The 17,370-nt window shown below is 47.9% G+C and overlaps 2 protein-coding genes across 2 annotated transcripts in view; one reads left to right on the top strand and one right to left on the bottom strand.

The window, feature by feature from the left end:
* Positions 1–17,370, top strand: part of LOC137315784 (zinc finger protein 132-like) — a 272,791-nt gene that overhangs the window by 9,561 nt on the left and 245,860 nt on the right. Inside the window, exons 2-3 of the mRNA XM_067980271.1 lie at positions 1,345–1,393; positions 1,478–1,898. Of these exons, the coding sequence (XP_067836372.1) occupies positions 1,345–1,393; positions 1,478–1,898 (470 nt within the window). The remainder of the gene's footprint in view (positions 1–1,344; positions 1,394–1,477; positions 1,899–17,370) is intronic.
* Positions 1–17,370, bottom strand: part of LOC137315794 (zinc finger protein 850-like) — a 135,136-nt gene that overhangs the window by 85,099 nt on the left and 32,667 nt on the right. The window lies entirely within an intron of this gene.

Below are 17,370 nucleotides of genomic sequence, written 5' to 3'. Positions count from 1 at the left end.
TCCGAAGGTGCGGTGCCCAGAACTGCTCACAGTACTCCAGGTGCGGTCTAACCAGGGTTTTGTATAGCTGCAGCACAACTTCTGCCCCCTTGTACTCTCGTCCTCTGGATCGTCCCCTCACCTCCCCTTTCAGCATTCCTAAGGGACCAGTGGTTTATGATCTGAAGTTATTGAAATCAGTGTTGGGTCCGGAAGGTTGTAAAGAGCCCAAACCAAAGATGAGGTGCTGTTCCTCAAGCTTCCGTTGAACTTCATTGGAACAGTGTAAGAAGCCGAGGTCAGAGTGGGAGTGGGACGGAGAATTAAAATGACAAGCGACCGGCAGGTCAGGGTCAGGCTTACGGACAGAGGGGAGGTGTTCAGCAAAGTGATCACCCAATCCGTGTTTGACCTCCCCAATGTCGTGAGCAGCGAATGCAGTGCAGTAAATGGAAAGCAGTCGAAGTAAATCCCAGATTCAGCTGGGGCCCTGGACGGTGGGAAGGGAGGAGGGGAAAGGGCAGGTGTTGCATCTCCTCCACTCGCATGGGAAGGTGCCGTGGGGAGGAGAGCGGGTGTTGGGGGTGATGGAAGAGTGGACCAGGGTGTCACAGAGTGAGCAGTCCCTTCGAAAGCAGATCAGAACCACTGCTCCCATTTCTTTTCAGACAGCAGGTGCTGGGAATGGTTCTGCTGTTGCCATTTACAGCTCCTCGAGACCCATCTTTTGTTTCTTTACTTGTCCCATTAACACCCACTTTGCCTTGCACCATCATCCCTTTTGTCATTTCATCACTCCTGCCCTCCACCCTATCACAGACCTTCCCTTTTGTTCTTTCCTCCTCTCCCCTTCTTTCCCCCACCCCATTCCTTGTCTTTGTACTTGCTTAAAAATTTTAAATCTTTACTTCTTCTAGTTCTGATGTAAGGTCATCGACACTCTTTCTCCACAGATGCTGCCTGACTTGCTGAGTATTTCCATCATTTTCTGTTTTTATTTCTGAATTTCTATCCTGTATTTACAGTGAGGACTTTTGTAAACTCCTTTTACAGGGGATTAGAAGGGGAGGATTTGCAGACGGGAAACTCAAACCAAACATCACCTCAAGATCTGTCAGAGTCACTCTATTCCTCAGGACTGAGTGTGGAAAGAGCTTTAACCAGTTACACAGCCTGAAAAAACATCGCACCATTCACAGCGGGGAGAAACCGTCCACGTGTTCTGTGTGTGGACGAGGCTTCAACTGATCGTCCAACCTGGAGAGACACAAGGACACCCAGACCACGGAGAAACCGTGGAAATGTGGGGACTGTGGGAAGGGATTCAATTACCCGTCTGAGCTGGAAACTCATCGACGCAGTCACACTGGGGAGAGGCCGTTTACCTGCCCCGTGTGTGGGAAGAGATTCACTCGTTCATCCCACCTCACCTATCACCAACTTGTTCACACTGATAAGAAACCTTTCAAATGTTCTGACTGTGAGAAGAGCTTTAAAGGGACAAATGAATTGCTGACACACCAACGAATTCACACTGGGGAGAGGCCGTTCACCTGCTCCATCTGTGGGAAGGGATTCACTCAGTCGTCACACCTGCTGCAACACCAGCGAGTTCACACTGGGGAGAGGCCGTTCACCTGCTCCGTGTGTGGGAAGGGATTCACTCAGTCATCCACCCTGCTGATTCACCAGCGAGTTCACACTGGGGAGAGACCGTTCATCTGCTCAGTGTGTGGGAAGGGATTTGCTTGTTCATCCAACCTGCTGATTCACCAGCGAGTTCACACTGATGAGAGACCGTTTAAATGTTCCGACTGTGATAAGATCTTCAAAAGAACAAGGGATGTGCTGCAACATGAACGTACTCACACTGGGGAGAGGCCGTTCACCTGCTCCGTGTGTGGGAAGGGATTCACTCAGTCATCCAACCTGCGGAGACACCAGCGAATTCACCTGTGATGCAGGGGTTGGATTCTGCGGTTATTGCTGCTGTTAATCACATCCAGGACTGAACCATGTTCATTCTGACAGTTGGGGTTTGTTTCTGATGTTAATAACCCCGATAACTGGGCTGGAGTTTAATATTCTGTATAAGGGTCAAATAAATCAGCTTTCTTTTAAACACAGTGTCTCTGGTCCATGATATCTCAATCATAAGACAAGCTGATCGAGGACTTATTATAAAGTGAGTGCAATCCATCTTAGAACTGAGTTCCTACAACTCTTTAACAGATGGATCTACAAGATGTCCAAGTCTGAGAGGACAGAAAATTCTATGATATCACAGGGTCCACTTCAATCAGCCTGAGCAGATTTCCACTACCCTTGTGTGATAAAGAGCTTCCTGATTTCACTCCGAGACGCCCGAGCTCTAATTTTAAGGTCATGCCCTCTTGTTCTGGATTCCCCCACCAGAGAAAATAGTTTCTATTTCTACCCTATCGAATCCCTTTATCATTTGAAATCCCTGGATCAGATCACCCCTCAACCTTCGAAACTCAAGGGAATACAAACCAAGTTTCTGCACCCTGTCCTCACAATTGAACCGTTCAAGCCCCAGTATCACCCTGGTGAATCTGCACTGTCCCCCCTCCAATGCCAATATATCCTTGTTGAGGATCAGTACTCCAGAGGGGCTCTGACCGAGGCTCTGTGGAACTGAAGCATAACTTCCTCCCCTTTGTATTCCAGCCCTCGAGATAAAGGCCAACATTCCATTAGTCTTTGTGATTACTTTTTGTATCTGGGCACGAGCTTTTAGTGATTTGTGTACATGGACACCCAAATCCCTTTGCTCCTCCACAGTTCCCAGTCTCTCTCTTTAAGAAAATACTCCAATGTTTCCTTCTTGTATCCAAAGTGGATGATCTCACACTTCCCCACGCTGAACTCCATCTGCCACAGTTTTGTCCACTCACTTGATCTGTCCCTTTGTAACTTCCTGCTCCCATCCACACAACTTACTGTGCCTCCTAACTTAGTGTCATCTGCAAACTTGGATATAAAACTCTCTATTCCTTCATCCAAGTTGTTGATAAATATGGTGAAAAGCTGAGACCCCAGTCCAGATCCCTGGGGAACACCACTTGTCACATCCCACCAATCAAAGAACGTTCCCTTTATCCCCACTCTCTGTCTCCCACCTCCCAACCAATTCCAGCCCAAGTCTGAACCTCACTCTCTTTTTGTCTCTGTGGTTTTTCCTCATGATCCCTTGTGCTGAACCTGATCAGCCTCTTGCTCCTCCCCCATTCCCTCCGCCCCACCACTGGGGGCCTTGACTTCAGCTCACACTCACCAACAATCAGCCTCTCCTGCGCCGGCGCACTGCGCTCCTCTCAGGTCGATAGGGGACATTCCGGCGCGCGGTGCAGTCTGGGGACGGACCGCCGCCATTGGAGCTCCGACCCGACCCTCAGTTTCTCTGATGGGACTGAGATTGGAGGGCGGGGGAAAAGCGCTTTTGGAGCAGCGGAGCGGAAATAAATAAAATAAAATAAACCTGAACCCGAGAGCCCGGAGCCTTTAGATAACGTTGCATGTGTTCGGAGATATTTTTCCCCCAAAACCGTTAATAATCAATGAGACTAAATTACGATCATTATTGATGTTTATTTTCGAACTGCAGCTCAGGACCTCCAATCCCAGCCTCAACCCGGCGCAAATGCGCTCTGGACCAATAGGAAGAGCGGAGAGGGTCTGGAGGACCGAGCGGGCGGTTGGTCCTCCAGCCAATCGGAGTGTGTGAGGGGTGGGACTTGCGGCGGAGGGTCTGAGCCCGGATCTCACTCCTTGTCTGGAACTCCGCCTCATTTTTGAAACTTGATTTATCTCAAGATTAAACTCCAGGAGAAAACTTGACCTTTCAGTTGTGGCTTTTAACATATGAAACCCTGTGCTGTCGAGCAAATAATTCAACATTTGTTCGTAAAATGACTCAGATGAAGGAATGGAGAGCCATGTATCCATGTTTGCTGATGACACTAAGTTAGGTGGCACAGTAAATAGTGTAGATGGGAGCAGAAAGTTGCAAGGGGTCAATGATAGATTCAGCGAGTGGGCAAAACGGTGGCGGGTGGAGTTGAATGTGGGGAAATGTGAATTCACCCACTTTGGACTGAAGACACATCGATCAGAGTATTTACCAAATGGCAAGCAACTGGAAACTGTGGAGGAGCAAAGAGATTTAGGGGTCCAAGTACAGAAATCACTAAAAGCTAGTGGATAGGTACAAAAAATAATTTTAAAGTGTAAAGGAATGTTGGCCTTCATCTCAAGGGGGCTGGAATATAAAGGTGTTACTATTGTACAGAGCTCTGGTTAGACCCCATCTGGAGACTGCCTTCAGTTCTGGGCACTGCACCTCAGGGAGGATATAGTGACCTTGGAAGGGGTGCAGCAGATTCACCAGAATGATGCTGACAGGTTGCATAGACTAGGCCTGTATTGGGTGTAGTAAAGAAGATTAAGGGGTGATCCAATCGAGGTGTTGAAGATGATTGAAGGATTTGAAAGGGTAAATGGAGAGAAACTACTTCCTCTGGTGGGCGAGTCCAGAACAAGGGGGCATAACCTTAAAAGTAGAGCGAGGTCTTTCAGGGGCGATGTCAGGAATCATGTCTTCACACAATGGGTAGTGGCAATCTGGAACTCTCTCCCTGAGAGAAGTCGGGGCTGGGGGTCATTTGAAAATTTCAAATCTGAGATTGATAGATTTTTGATTGGCGAGGGTGTAAAGGGTTACGGTACCAAGGTGGATAGATGGAGTTAACATACAGATCAGATATGATATAATTGAATGGCAGAACAGGCTGGAGGGGCTGAATGACCTCCTCCTGTTCCTAATGTTTAAATGTTCCTAATCACTGCACTAATTACAGAACGGACCGATTGTTAATAGGAGCTCCGTTAGTGAAATCCCCCGACATTCAAAGATAAACGGGACTGTCCCTTTAACTGTAAACAAAGGGGAGTGCCTGTCCCTTTAAATATCTGCCCCATTCCCACAGGCAGTGGGAGGAGGAACAGCGCGCGGTCTCATTCCGCCCAAAACCAGCGGGGCCTCGCGCGAGGGAGCAGCTCCATGAGGGGGCGGGGCCAGTGTGTGAGGGCGGGGCCTCTGACCAGACGTCACCAGGAGCACAGCGCGCAGGCGCGGGAGAAGCACTGAGCGGTGAGCAGACGGAGTCGGAGGGTCGGGAGCAGGTAGGCGGGGGGCCGGGGACAGGACACTGAGAAACCGGGCGGAGGCCGCGCCCCACGGCTTATAAACATGGAGCGAGGCCGTAGGACCCGAGTAGGATCCTCTGGTCCCGAGTGTGAGCAGCCGGGCGGCAACTGCGGGACTTCTCCCCGGGGACAGGCCCGGGTTACCGGGGGAACCGGCCGCCATCTTGGTACAGGATGTGGGAGCGTCAAGGCGCATGCGCGGCCATCTTGGTACAGGAACAGAGTGGGCGGGGCTTCAGGATATTTCACTCAGAATCTCAACCCGTGCTGCACCTGCCCCGGGAGTGTTTGATGGGACAGTGCAGAGGGAGCTTTACTCTGTATCTAACCCGTGCTGTACCTGCCCCGGGAGTGTTTGATGGGACAGTGCAGAGGGAGCTTTACTCTGTATCTAACCCGTGCTGTACCTGCCCTGGGAGTGTTTGATGGGACAGTGTAGAGGGAGCTTTACTCTGTATCTAACCCGTGCTGTACCTGCCCCGGGAGTGTTTGATGGGACAGTGTAGAGGGAGCTTTACTCTGTATCTAACCCGTGCTGTACCTGCCCTGGGAGTGTTTGATGGGACAGTGTAGAGGGAGCTTTACTCTGTATCTAACCCGTGCTGTACCTGCCCTGGGAGTGTTTGATGGGACAGTGTAGAGGGAGCTTTACTCTGTATCAAACCCGTGCTGTACCTGCCCTGGGAGTGTTTGATGGGACAGTGTAGAGGGAGCTTTACTCTGTATCTAACCCGTGCTGTACCTGCCCTGGGAGTGTTTGATGGGACAGTGTAGAGGGAGCTTTACTCTGTATCTAACCCGTGCTGTACCTGCCCCGGGAGTGTTTGATGGGACAGTGCAGAGGGAGCTTTACTCTGTATCTAACCCGTGCTGTACCTGCCCTGGGAGTGTTTGATGGGACAGTGTAGAGGGAGCTTTACTCTGTATCTAACCCGTGCTGTACCTGCCCTGGGAGTGTTTGATGGGACAGTGTAGAGGGAGCTTTACTCTGTATCTAACCCGTGCTGTACCTGCCCTGGGAGTGTTTGATGGGACAGTGTAGAGGGAGCTTTACTCTGTATCTAACCCGTGCTGTACCTGCCCTGGGAGTGTTTGATGGGACAGTGTAGAGGGAGCTTTACTCTGTATCTAACCCGTGCTGTCCCTGCCCCGGGAGTGTTTGATGGGACAGTGCAGAGGGAGCTTTACTCTGTATCTAACCCGTGCTGTACCTGCCCTGGGAGTGTTTGATGGGACAGTGCAGAGGGAGCTTTACTCTGTATCTAACCCGTGCTGGACCTGCCCCGGGAGTGTTTGATGGGACAGTGTAGAGGGAGCTTTACTCTGTATCTAACCCGTGCTGTACCTGCCCCGGGAGTGTTTGATGGGACAGTGCAGAGGGAACTTTACTCTGGATCTAACCCGTGCTGCACCTGCCCCGGGAGTGTTTGATGGGACAGTGTAGAGGGAGCTTTACTCTGTATCAAACCCGTGCTGGACCTGCCCTGGGAGTGTTTGATGGGACAGTGTAGAGGGAGCTTTACTCTGTATCTAACCCGTGCTGTACCTGCCCTGGGAGTGTTTGATGGGACAGTGTAGAGGGAGCTTTACTCTGTATCTAACCCGTGCTGTACCTGCCCCGGGAGTGTTTGATGGGACAGTGCAGAGGGAGCTTTACTCTGTATCTAACCCGTGCTGTACCTGCCCCGGGAGTGTTTGATGGGACAGTGTAGAGGGAGCTTTACTCTGTATCTAACCCGTGCTGTACCTGCCCTGGGAGTGTTTGATGGGACAGTGTAGAGGGAGCTTTACTCTGTATCTAACCCGTGCTGTACCTGCCCTGGGAGTGTTTGATGGGACAGTGTAGAGGGAGCTTTACTCTGTATCTAACCCGTGCTGTACCTGCCCCGGGAGTGTTTGATGGGACAGTGCAGAGGGAGCTTTACTCTGTATCTAACCCGTGCTGTACCTGCCCCGGGAGTGTTTGATGGGACAGTGTAGAGGGAGCTTTACTCTGTATCTAACCCGTGCTGTACCTGCCCCGGGAGTGTTTGATGGGACAGTGCAGAGGGAGCTTTACTCTGTATCTAACCCGTGCTGTACCTGCCCCGGGAGTGTTTGATGGGACAGTGCAGAGGGAGCTTTACTCTGTATCTAACCCGTGCTGTACCTGCCCCGGGAGTGTTTGATGGGACAGTGTAGAGGGAGCTTTACTCTGTATCTAACCCGTGCTGTACCTGCCCTGGGAGTGTTTGATGGGACAGTGTAGAGGGAGCTTTACTCTGTATCTAACCCGTGCTGTACCTGCCCTGGGAGTGTTTGATGGGACAGTGCAGAGGGAGCTTTACTCTGTATCTAACCCGTGCTGTACCTGCCCCGGTAGTGTTTGATGGGACAGTGCAGAGGGAGCTTTACTCTGTATCCAACCCGTGCTGTACCTGCCCCGGGAGTGTTTGATGGGACAGTGTAGAGGGAGCTTTACTCTGTATCTAACCCGTGCTGTACCTGCCCTGGGAGTGTTTGATGGGACAGTGTGGAGGGAGCTTTACTCTGTATCTAACCCGTGCTGTACCTGCCCTGGGAGTGTTTGATGGGACAGTGTCGAGGGAGCTTTACTCTGTATCTAACCCGTGCTGTACCTGCCCTGGGAGTGTTTGATGGGACAGTGTGGAGGGAGCTTTACTCTGTATCTAACCCGTGCTGTACCTGCCCTGGGAGTGTTTGATGGGACAGTGTAGAGGGAGCTTTACTCTGTATCTAACCCGTGCTGTACCTGCCCTGGGAGTGTTTGATGGGACAGTGTGGAGGGAGCTTTACTCTGTATCTAACCCGTGCTGTACCTGCCCTGGGAGTGTTTGATGGGACAGTGTAGAGGGAGCTTTACTCTGTATTTAACCCGTGCTGTACCTGCCCTGGGAGTGTTTGATGGGACAGTGTCGAGGGAGCTTTACTCTGTATCGAACCCTGTACCTGCCCTGGGAGTGTTTGAAGGGACAGTGTAGAGGGAGCTTTACTCTGTATCGAACCTGTGCTGTACCTGCCCCGGGAGTGTTTGATGGGACAGTGTTGAGGGAGCTTTACTCTGTATCGAACCCGTGCTGTACCTGCCCTGGGAGTGTTTGATGGGACAGTGCAGAGGGAGCTTTACTCTGTATCTAACCCGTGCTGTACCTGCCCCGGGAGTGTTTCGAACAGTGGTCATTGATTACTGTACAATGATTAACACTAATCACCCCTATTTATTAAAATCTGGGATATCGTTTCTGAACAGCTTCATCAACGGAGCCTCTCACTTTTCCTCTCCCTATTCTTCTTCCCAAAATGTATCACTTCACATTTCGCTGCATTAAATTTCATCTGTCATCTATCTGTCCAATTTATTATCCAGTGTCTGTGACACTGAAGTCACTTCCAGTCCTCTTCACAGTTCCCCACACTCACTATCTTGGTGGAATTTGAATTATCTGGAGATTTCCATCTTGTGCCCGATATACCCGAGCCCAGATCATTTCCCTGTATTGAGAAGAGCAATGGTCCCAACACTGACCCTGGGGGACACCACTGTTTACATCCCTCCAGTCTGAACAATATCCATTATCCACCACTCTCTGTTTTCTGCCCTTTCCCCAACTTCCTGTCCACGCTGCCCCACTCCCTTCAATTCCGTGAGCCTTAATTTTATCAACAAGCCTCCTGTGCGGCACCTTCTCAAACACCTTTAGACAATCCATCTACACAACACCCACTGCATTCCCTTTATCACCACACTGTGTTATTCCTCAAATAATCCCTGCTGTCTGTCCTGAATTCATCCATTTTACTAACAAATGTTGAAATGTTTGCTCCACCCCACAGGGTTCCATCTGTTTAAAGCCACACAGAGAGAGGTGGGAGAGGCCCATTGTTGGACAGTGTGAGCTGAGGGGTGGGAGAGGCCCATTGTCGGACAGGGTGAGCTGAGAGGTGGGAGAGGCCCATTGTTGGACAGTGTGAGCTGAGGGGTGGGAGAGGCCCATTGTTGGACAGTGTGAGCTGAGGGGTGGGAGAGGCCCATTGTTGGACAGTGTGAGCTGAGGGGTGGGAGAGGCCCATTGTTGGACAGTGTGAGCTGAGGGGTGGGAGAGGCCCATTGTTGGACAGTGTGAGCTGAGGGGTGGGAGAGGCTCATTGTTGGACAGTGTGAGCTGAGCAGGCGCAGGAGACGCAGACTTCAGTGAACACCGAGTGCAGCTCCAGACCCCAATATAAAACAGTGAACATTATCCCCCCCAGACCCCAATATAAAAGAGTGAACATTATCCCCCCAGACCCCAATATAAAAGAGTGAACATTATCTCTTCTCCCCCCTGTCCCCCCCCCCCGCCAAAACCAGACCCGAATGATGATGGATCAGGGAACGTCTGTAAAGGAAGTAGAAATGGTAACAGGTCACAGAGCGTCTCATTCAAAGAGAAATCGGGATGTGTTCGTGAGCGTTTGTATAAGAGGGAGAAATGGAGATGGGTCAAGGAGAGCCCATCACCAAAATTGGGAGATGTTGCAGATGGACAGTATATCGGGAGGGACAGAGTGTTGGACAGAGGGGGAGAGAGCACGAACACACACAGTCAGTAACTTCAGGGGAGGAGAGAGAGGGGAACCAGTGAGTGCAGAACTGAACCCAGTCAGAGTCAGCACCTTCAGGAGAGGAGGATAAACTCAGGTGGAAGGAATAATGTTGGAGATGATGCGATGGGTTTGGATTTGAGCACAGGGAGGAGGGAGAGTGTGTGGGACGGGGATTTACAGTCTGGGGGAATGAGCGGGAAGAATGTTCCATCGAAACGAGAATTGTCCGTTCTGAATTTCTATCCTGTATTTACAGTGATGACTTTTGTAAACTCCTTTTACAGGGTATTAGAAGGGGAGGATTTGCAGACGGGAAACTCAAACCAAACTTCACGTCAAGATCTGACCGAGTCACTCGATTCATCAGGACCTGAATATCATCGGCCTTTGAATGTGGAAGGAGAAATGTTTGTCTGTTCTTTCTGTGGGAAAGGACTTCAAACTTCAGTGTGACTGGAAAATCACTGAGACACATACCCGAGTGAGAGTGTTCCAGTGCACTGACTGTGGAAAGAGCTTTAACCAGTTACACAGCCTGAAAAAACATCGCACCATTCACAGCCGGGAGAAACCGTCCACGTGTTCTGTGTGTGGACGAGGCTTGAACTGATCGTCCAACCTGGAGAGACACAAGGACACCCGGACCACGGAGAAACCGTGGAAATGTGGGGACTGTGGGAAGGGATTCAATTACCCGTCTCACCTGGAAACTCATCGACGCAGTCACACTGGGGAGAGGCCGTTCACCTGCTCCGTGTGTGGGAAGGGATTCACTTGTTCATCCAACCTGCTGACACACCAGCGAGTTCACACCGAGGAGAGGCCGTTCACCTGCTCCATGTGTGAGAAGGGTTTCACTTGTTTATCCAGCCTGCTGACACACCAGCGAGTTCACACCGAGGAGAGACCGTTCACCTGCTCCATGTGTGGGAAGAGATTCACTGTTTCATCCCACCTCACTTATCACCAACGCATTCACACCGGGGAGAGACCGTTCACCTGCTCCGTGTGTGGGAAGGGATTCACTCGTTCATCCCACCTCACTTATCACCAACTTGTTCACACTGATAAGAGACCTTTTAAATGTTCTGACTGTGAGAAGACCTTTAAAAGCACAAAGGATCTCCTGGCACACCAGCGAGTTCACATTGGGGAGAGACCGTTCACCTGCTCCGTGTGTGGGAAGGGATTCACTCGTTCATCCCACCTCACTGTGCACCGACTTGTTCACACTGATCAAGGACCCTTTAAATGTTCTAACTGTGAGAAAAGATTTAAAAGCAAAAGGAATCTGCAGAGACACCAACGTATTCACACTGGAGAGGCTGTTTAAAATGTTCTGAGACACCAGCGAGTTCACCTGTGACTGCAGGGGTTGGATTCTGCTGTTATTGCTGCTGTTAATCACATCCAGGACTGAACCATGTTCATTCTGACAGTTGGGGTTTGTTTCTGATGTTAAACTCCAGCCCAGTCCTCGGGGTTATTAATATTCTGGATAAATGTCAAATAAATCAGCTTTGTTTGTCCACTCAGAATGGTACCAGGGATGATGGACTTCAGTTATGTGGACAGTCTGGAGAACCTGGGATTGTTCTTCAGAGAAGAATAAGGGGAGATTTAATGTAGGTGTTGAAAATTTTGAGGGGTTTTGATGGAGGAAATAAGGAGAAATTGTTTCCACTGCCAGGAGGGTCAGTAACCAGAGGACACAGATTTAAGATAATTGGCAAAAGAAGCTGAGGGGAGATGAGGAGAATATTTTAATGCCCAGAGTTGTTGTGATCTGGAATGCACTGCCTGAAATGGTGGTGGATGCAGATTCAATTGTAACTTTCAATGGGAATTGGATAAATACTTGAAGGGGGAAGATTTGCAGGGCTATTTGGAAAGAGCGGGGGAGTGGCACTAATTGGAGAGCTCTTTCACAGAGCTGGCACAGGAACGATGGGCTTAATGGCCTCCTTCTGTTCTGTAATACTGGAATAGATACTGTTCTCTGCAGCTGCGACCGGGAGTCCCGAGGGCTGTGTTGCCTGCCCGGTACAAGGGTTAAGGACATCTCCTCGCGACTGGAGAAGAACTTGATGCAGGAGGGGGAGGATCCAGTTGTTGTGATCCACGTAGGAACCAACGACATTGGTGGAACTAGGAATGAGGGTCTGCTGAGGGAGTGTGAGGAGCGAGGGTCCAAATTAAAAAGCAAAGCCTCAAAGATAATAATCTCTGGATTACTGCCTGAGCCACACGCAAATTGGCATTGGGACAGATTAGATGGTTAAATGGGTGACTGAAAGGGTGGTGTGGGAGACAGGGGTTTCGATTCATGGGGCACTGGCACCAGTACTGGGGAAAGAGGGAGCTGTTCCATTGGGACAGGCTCCACATGAACCAGGCTGGGACCAGTGTCCTGGCGAATCGAATAACTGGGCGGTAGATAGGGGGGAGGGTTCAGGTAAGGGTAAATTTATAATCTAAAGAGAAAAGTCAAGGCTGTGGAGCAGAGTAGCGATTTGTGTAAAAACCAGCATAGTGTGTCAGGAAGGGACAGAGAGTTTAACAAAGGTAATAGGGTATTAGTGACTAAAGTCACATCAGGGAAAAGAGTAAAAAGTTAAAATTAAAGGCGCTTTATCTGAATGCACGAAGCATTCGTAACAAGATCGATGAATTAATGGCACAAATAGAGAGAAATGGGTTTGATCTCGTCGCCATCACTGAGACGTGGTTATAGGGTGACCAAGGTTGGGAACTAAATATTCCAGGGCACTTGACTTTTAGAAAAGATTGTCAAATTGGGAAAGGAGGGGAGAGGGGGGAGTGGGTGGGGGGGGAGAGGGAGTAGTCCCGATAATAAAGGATGAGGTGAAGACAGTAATGACAAAGGATCTTAGCTCAGAAAATCAGGATGTGGAATCAGTCTGGGTGGAGCTAAGAAATAACAAGGGGCAGAAAACACTGGATGGAGTAGTTTACAGGCCCCCTAACAGAAGTTATAGTGTTGGACAGAGTATAAATCAGGAAATTAGAGGAGCTTGTAACAAGGGTAATACAATAATCGTGGGGACTTTAATCTTCATACAGACCGGGCAGAGGAAATTGGTAAAAGTAGTTTGGAGGACGAGCTCATGGAATTTATTCGAGACAGTTTTCCAGAACAATATGTCGAGGAACCAACGAGGGAACAGGTTATTTTAGATCTAATATTGTGTAATGGGACAGGGTTAATTAGTAATCTCATAATTAAGGATCCTCTGGGGAACAGTGATCATAACATGATAGAATTTCATATTGAGTTTGAGAGTGATGTCGTTAATTCCGAAACTATGGTGTTAAATTTAAACAAAGCCAACTCTGTAGGTATGAGGGGCAAGTCGGCTAAGGTAGATTGGGAAATTAGATTAACAGATATGACGGTAGATTAGCAATGGTGAACATTTAAAGAAATAATTCATAATTCTCAACAAATATCCCTTGAGGAATAAAAACTCTGTGTGCAAAGTGATCCTTCCGTGGCGAACTAGAGAAGTTAAGGACAGTATTAGATTAAAAGAAGAGGCTTACAATGTTACCAAAAAGAGTTGTAAGCCTGAGTATTGGGAGGGCTTTAGAAACCAGCAAAGGATGACCAAGAAATTGATAAAGAGGGAGAAAATAGAATCTGCGTTTAAACTAGCAAGAAATATAAAGACAGATTGTAAGAGCTTCTACAAGGATGTAAAAAGGAAGAGATTAGTAAAAGTAAAAGTGGGTCCCTTCGAGGCTGAGACAGGAGAAATTATAATGGGGAATAAGGAAATGGCAGAGATGTTAAACAAATATTTTGTATCTGTCTTCACAGTAGACGACACAAAAAACATACTGGAAATTGTGGGGAACCAAGGGTCGAATGAGAGTGAGGAACTTAAAGTAATTAAAATTTGTAAAGAAAAAGTACTGGAGAAATTAATGGGACTAAAAGCCATCAAATCCCCTGGACCGAATGGCCTACGTCCTCGGGTTTTCAAAGAGATGGCTGCAGAGATAGTGGATGCATTGGTTCTGATCTTCCAGAAATCCCTAGATACTAAAATGATCCCCATGGATTGGAAGGTAGCAAATGTAACCCCACTATTCAAGAAAGGTGGGAGAGAGTAAACAGGAAACGACAGGCCAGTTAGCCTGACATCAGTAGTGGGGAAAATGCTGGAATCTATTATTAAGGACGTAGTAACAGTGCATTTAGAAAATCACGATATGATTAGGCAGAGTCAGTACAGTTTTATGAAAGGGGAATCGTGTTTGACTAATCTATTAGAGTTTTTTTGAGGATGTAACTAGCAGGGATGATAAAGGGGAACCAGTGGATATAGAATATTTTAATTTTCAAAAAGCATTCCATGAGGTGCCACATAAGAGGTTGTTACATAAGGTTAGGGCTCATGTGATTGGGGGTAATATATTTGCATGGATTGAGGATTGGTTAATGGACAGAAAACAGAGGGTAAGGATAAAAGGGTCATTTTCAGGTTGTCAGGCTGTAACGAGTGGGGTATCGCAAGGATCGGAGCTTGGGCCTCAGCTATTTACAATCTATATCAATGACTTAGATGAGGGGACCGAGTGTAATGTATCCAAGTTTGCTGATGATACAAAGCTAGGTGGGAAAGTAAGCTGTGAGGAGGACACAGAGAGGCTGCAAAGGGATATAGACAGGATAAGTGAGTGGGCAAGAAGGTGGCAGATGGAGTATAATGTGGGGAAATGTGAAATTATCCACTTTGGTAGAAAGAATAGAAATACAGGTTAATTTTTTAAAAGTGAGAGACTAAGAACTGTTGGTATTCAGAGGGATTTGGGTGCCTGAAACACGAATCATAGAAAGTTAACATGCAGGTACAGCAAGCAATTAGAAAGGCAAATGGTATATTAGCCTTTATTGCAAGGAGGTTGGAGTATAAGAGTAAGGAGGTCTTGCTGAAATTATATCGGGCTGTGGTGAGACCTCACCTGGCGTACTGTGTACAGTTTTGGTCTCCTTACCTGAGGAAGGATATACTTGTCTTGGGAGGGGTGCGACAAAGGTTCACAAGATTAATTCCTGGGATGAGAGGGTTGTCCTATGAGGAGAGATTGAGTAGAATGGGCCTATACTCTCTGGAGTTTAGGAGAATGAGGGGTGATCTCATTGAAATGTATAAAATTCTTAGCGGGCTTGACAGGGTAGATGATGAGAGGTTGTTTCCCCTGGCTGGAGAGTCCAGAACTAGGGGTCATAGTCTCGAGATAAGGGGTCGGCCATTTAGGACAGAGACAAGGAAGAATTTCTTCACTCAGAGGGTTGTGAATCTTTGGAATTCTCTACCCCAGAGGACTGTGGATGCTCAGTCGTTGAGTGTATTCAAGACTGAGATCGATAGATTTTTGGACTCTCGAGGAATCAAGGGATATGGGGATCGGGCGGGAAAGTGGAGTTGAGGTCGAAGATCAGCCATGATCTGATTGAATGGCGGAGCAGGCTCGAGGGGCCAAATGGCCGACTCCTGCTCCTATTCCTTACTTTCTTAAACAAAATCACAGATGGTGTAATGAATGTTGATTTTAGAGAGTAAGGATGGAGGGAGGAAGGAGAGAGAGTGTGTAGAATGGGGAATTTACAGCTTCGGAGGGGACAGAATATTCGACAGAAACACCAACAACTTGTATTTATACAAAGCATTTAACGAAGTAAAACATCCCAAGGTGCTTCACAGGAGTGAAATCAAATAAAATTTGAGACTAGAATTTGAAACTGGAGACAAGAAACTAGAATTGTCTGTTCTGAAATTCTATCCTGTAATTAAAGTAGGAACTTTGGTAAACTCCTTTTACAGGATATTAGAAGGGGAGGATTTACAGATGGGAAACTCAAACCAAACATCACGTCAAGGTCTGACAGTCACTCGATTCTTCAGGACCTGAATATCATCGGCCTTTGAATATAGAAGGAAAAATCACCAATCACAGTGGTGAGGAACTGTACACGTGTTCTGTGTGTGAACATCCTTTCAGGCAATCGTCTGGCCCGTGAGACACAAACACAGACGTGCCGGGAATCAACAGTGTAAATGTGGGGACTGTGGGAAGGGATTCAGTTGCTGGAAACTCATCGACCCAGTCACACGGGGAGAGGCCGTTCGCCAGCTGAGTGTGGGAATGGATTCACTCGATCATCTCACCCACTGCCACACCTGAATCTTCGTAATGGGGAGAATCCGTTCACCAGCTGTGTGTGTGGAAAGGGATTCACTCGATCATCCCATTTACTCACACACCGGCACAGTCACACTGGAGAGAGACCGGTTAGAGAAAAAGTACGAGGTAAACTAATGGGTCTAAAGGCTGACAAGTCCCCGGGAACTGATGGCTTGCATCCAAGGGTCTTAAAGGAAGTGGCTACAGAAATAGTGGATACATTGGTTGTAATCTTCCAGAATTCACTCGATTCTGGAAAGGTCCCAGCGGATTGGAAAACCGCAAACATGACACCCCTATTCAAGAAGGGAGTGTGACAGAGAGCAGGTAACGAGAGACCAGTTAGCCTAACATCTGTCACTTGGGAAAATGCTGGAATCCATTATTAAGGAAGTAGTAGCAGGACATTTGGAGACTCATAATACAATCAAGGAGAGTCAACATGGTTTTATGAAAGGGAAATCGTGTCTGACAAATTTATTAGAGTTCTTTGAGGATGTAACGAGCAGGGTGGATTAAGGGGAACCAATGGATGCAGTATATTTGGATTTCCAAAAGGCATTTGATAAGGTGCCACATAAAAGGTTACTGCACAAGATAAGAGCTCATGGTGTTGGGGGTAATATACTGGCATGGATAGAGGATTGGCTAATTAACAGAAAACAAAGAGTCAGGATAAAAGGGTCATTTTCAAATGGCAATCTGTAACTAGTGGGGTGCCGCAGGGCTCAGTGCTGGGGCCTCAACTATTTACAATATATATCAATGACTTGGATGAAGGAACAGAGTGTCTTGTGGCCAAATTTGCTGATGATACAAAGATAGGTGGAAAAGCAAGTTGAGATGAGGACACAAAGTGTCTGCAAAGGGATATTGACGGGTTAAGTGAATGGGCAAAAATTTGGCAGATGGAATATAATGTGGGAAAATGTGAAGTCGTCCACTTTGGGAGGAAAAATAAAAAAGCAAAATATTATTTCAATGGAGAAATACTACAGAATGCTGCGGTACAGAGGGATCTGGGTGTCCTCGTACATGAAACACAAAAAGTCAACATACAGGTACAGCATGCAAACAGAATATTGGCCTTTATTTCGAGGGGGATGGAGTATAAAAGCAGGGAAGTCATGTTACAACTGTACAGGGTGCTGGTGAGACCATACCTGGAGTACTGCGGACAGTTCTGGTGCCCTTATTTAAGGAAGGACATACTTGCATTGGAGGCAGTTCAGAGAAGGTTCACTGGGTTGATTCTGGGTATGGAAGGGTTAGCTTATGAGGAAAGATTGAACAGGTTGGGTCTATACTCATTGCAGTTTAGAAAAATGAGAGATCTTATTGAAACATACAAGATTCCGAGGG

This window comes from Heptranchias perlo, unplaced genomic scaffold (genome assembly GCF_035084215.1).
Source record: "Heptranchias perlo isolate sHepPer1 unplaced genomic scaffold, sHepPer1.hap1 HAP1_SCAFFOLD_56, whole genome shotgun sequence".
Taxonomy (NCBI): Eukaryota; Metazoa; Chordata; class Chondrichthyes; order Hexanchiformes; family Hexanchidae; genus Heptranchias; species Heptranchias perlo.
The sequence above is the reverse complement of the archived record's forward strand: the minus strand, read 5'-3'. Positions and strand labels throughout refer to the sequence as shown.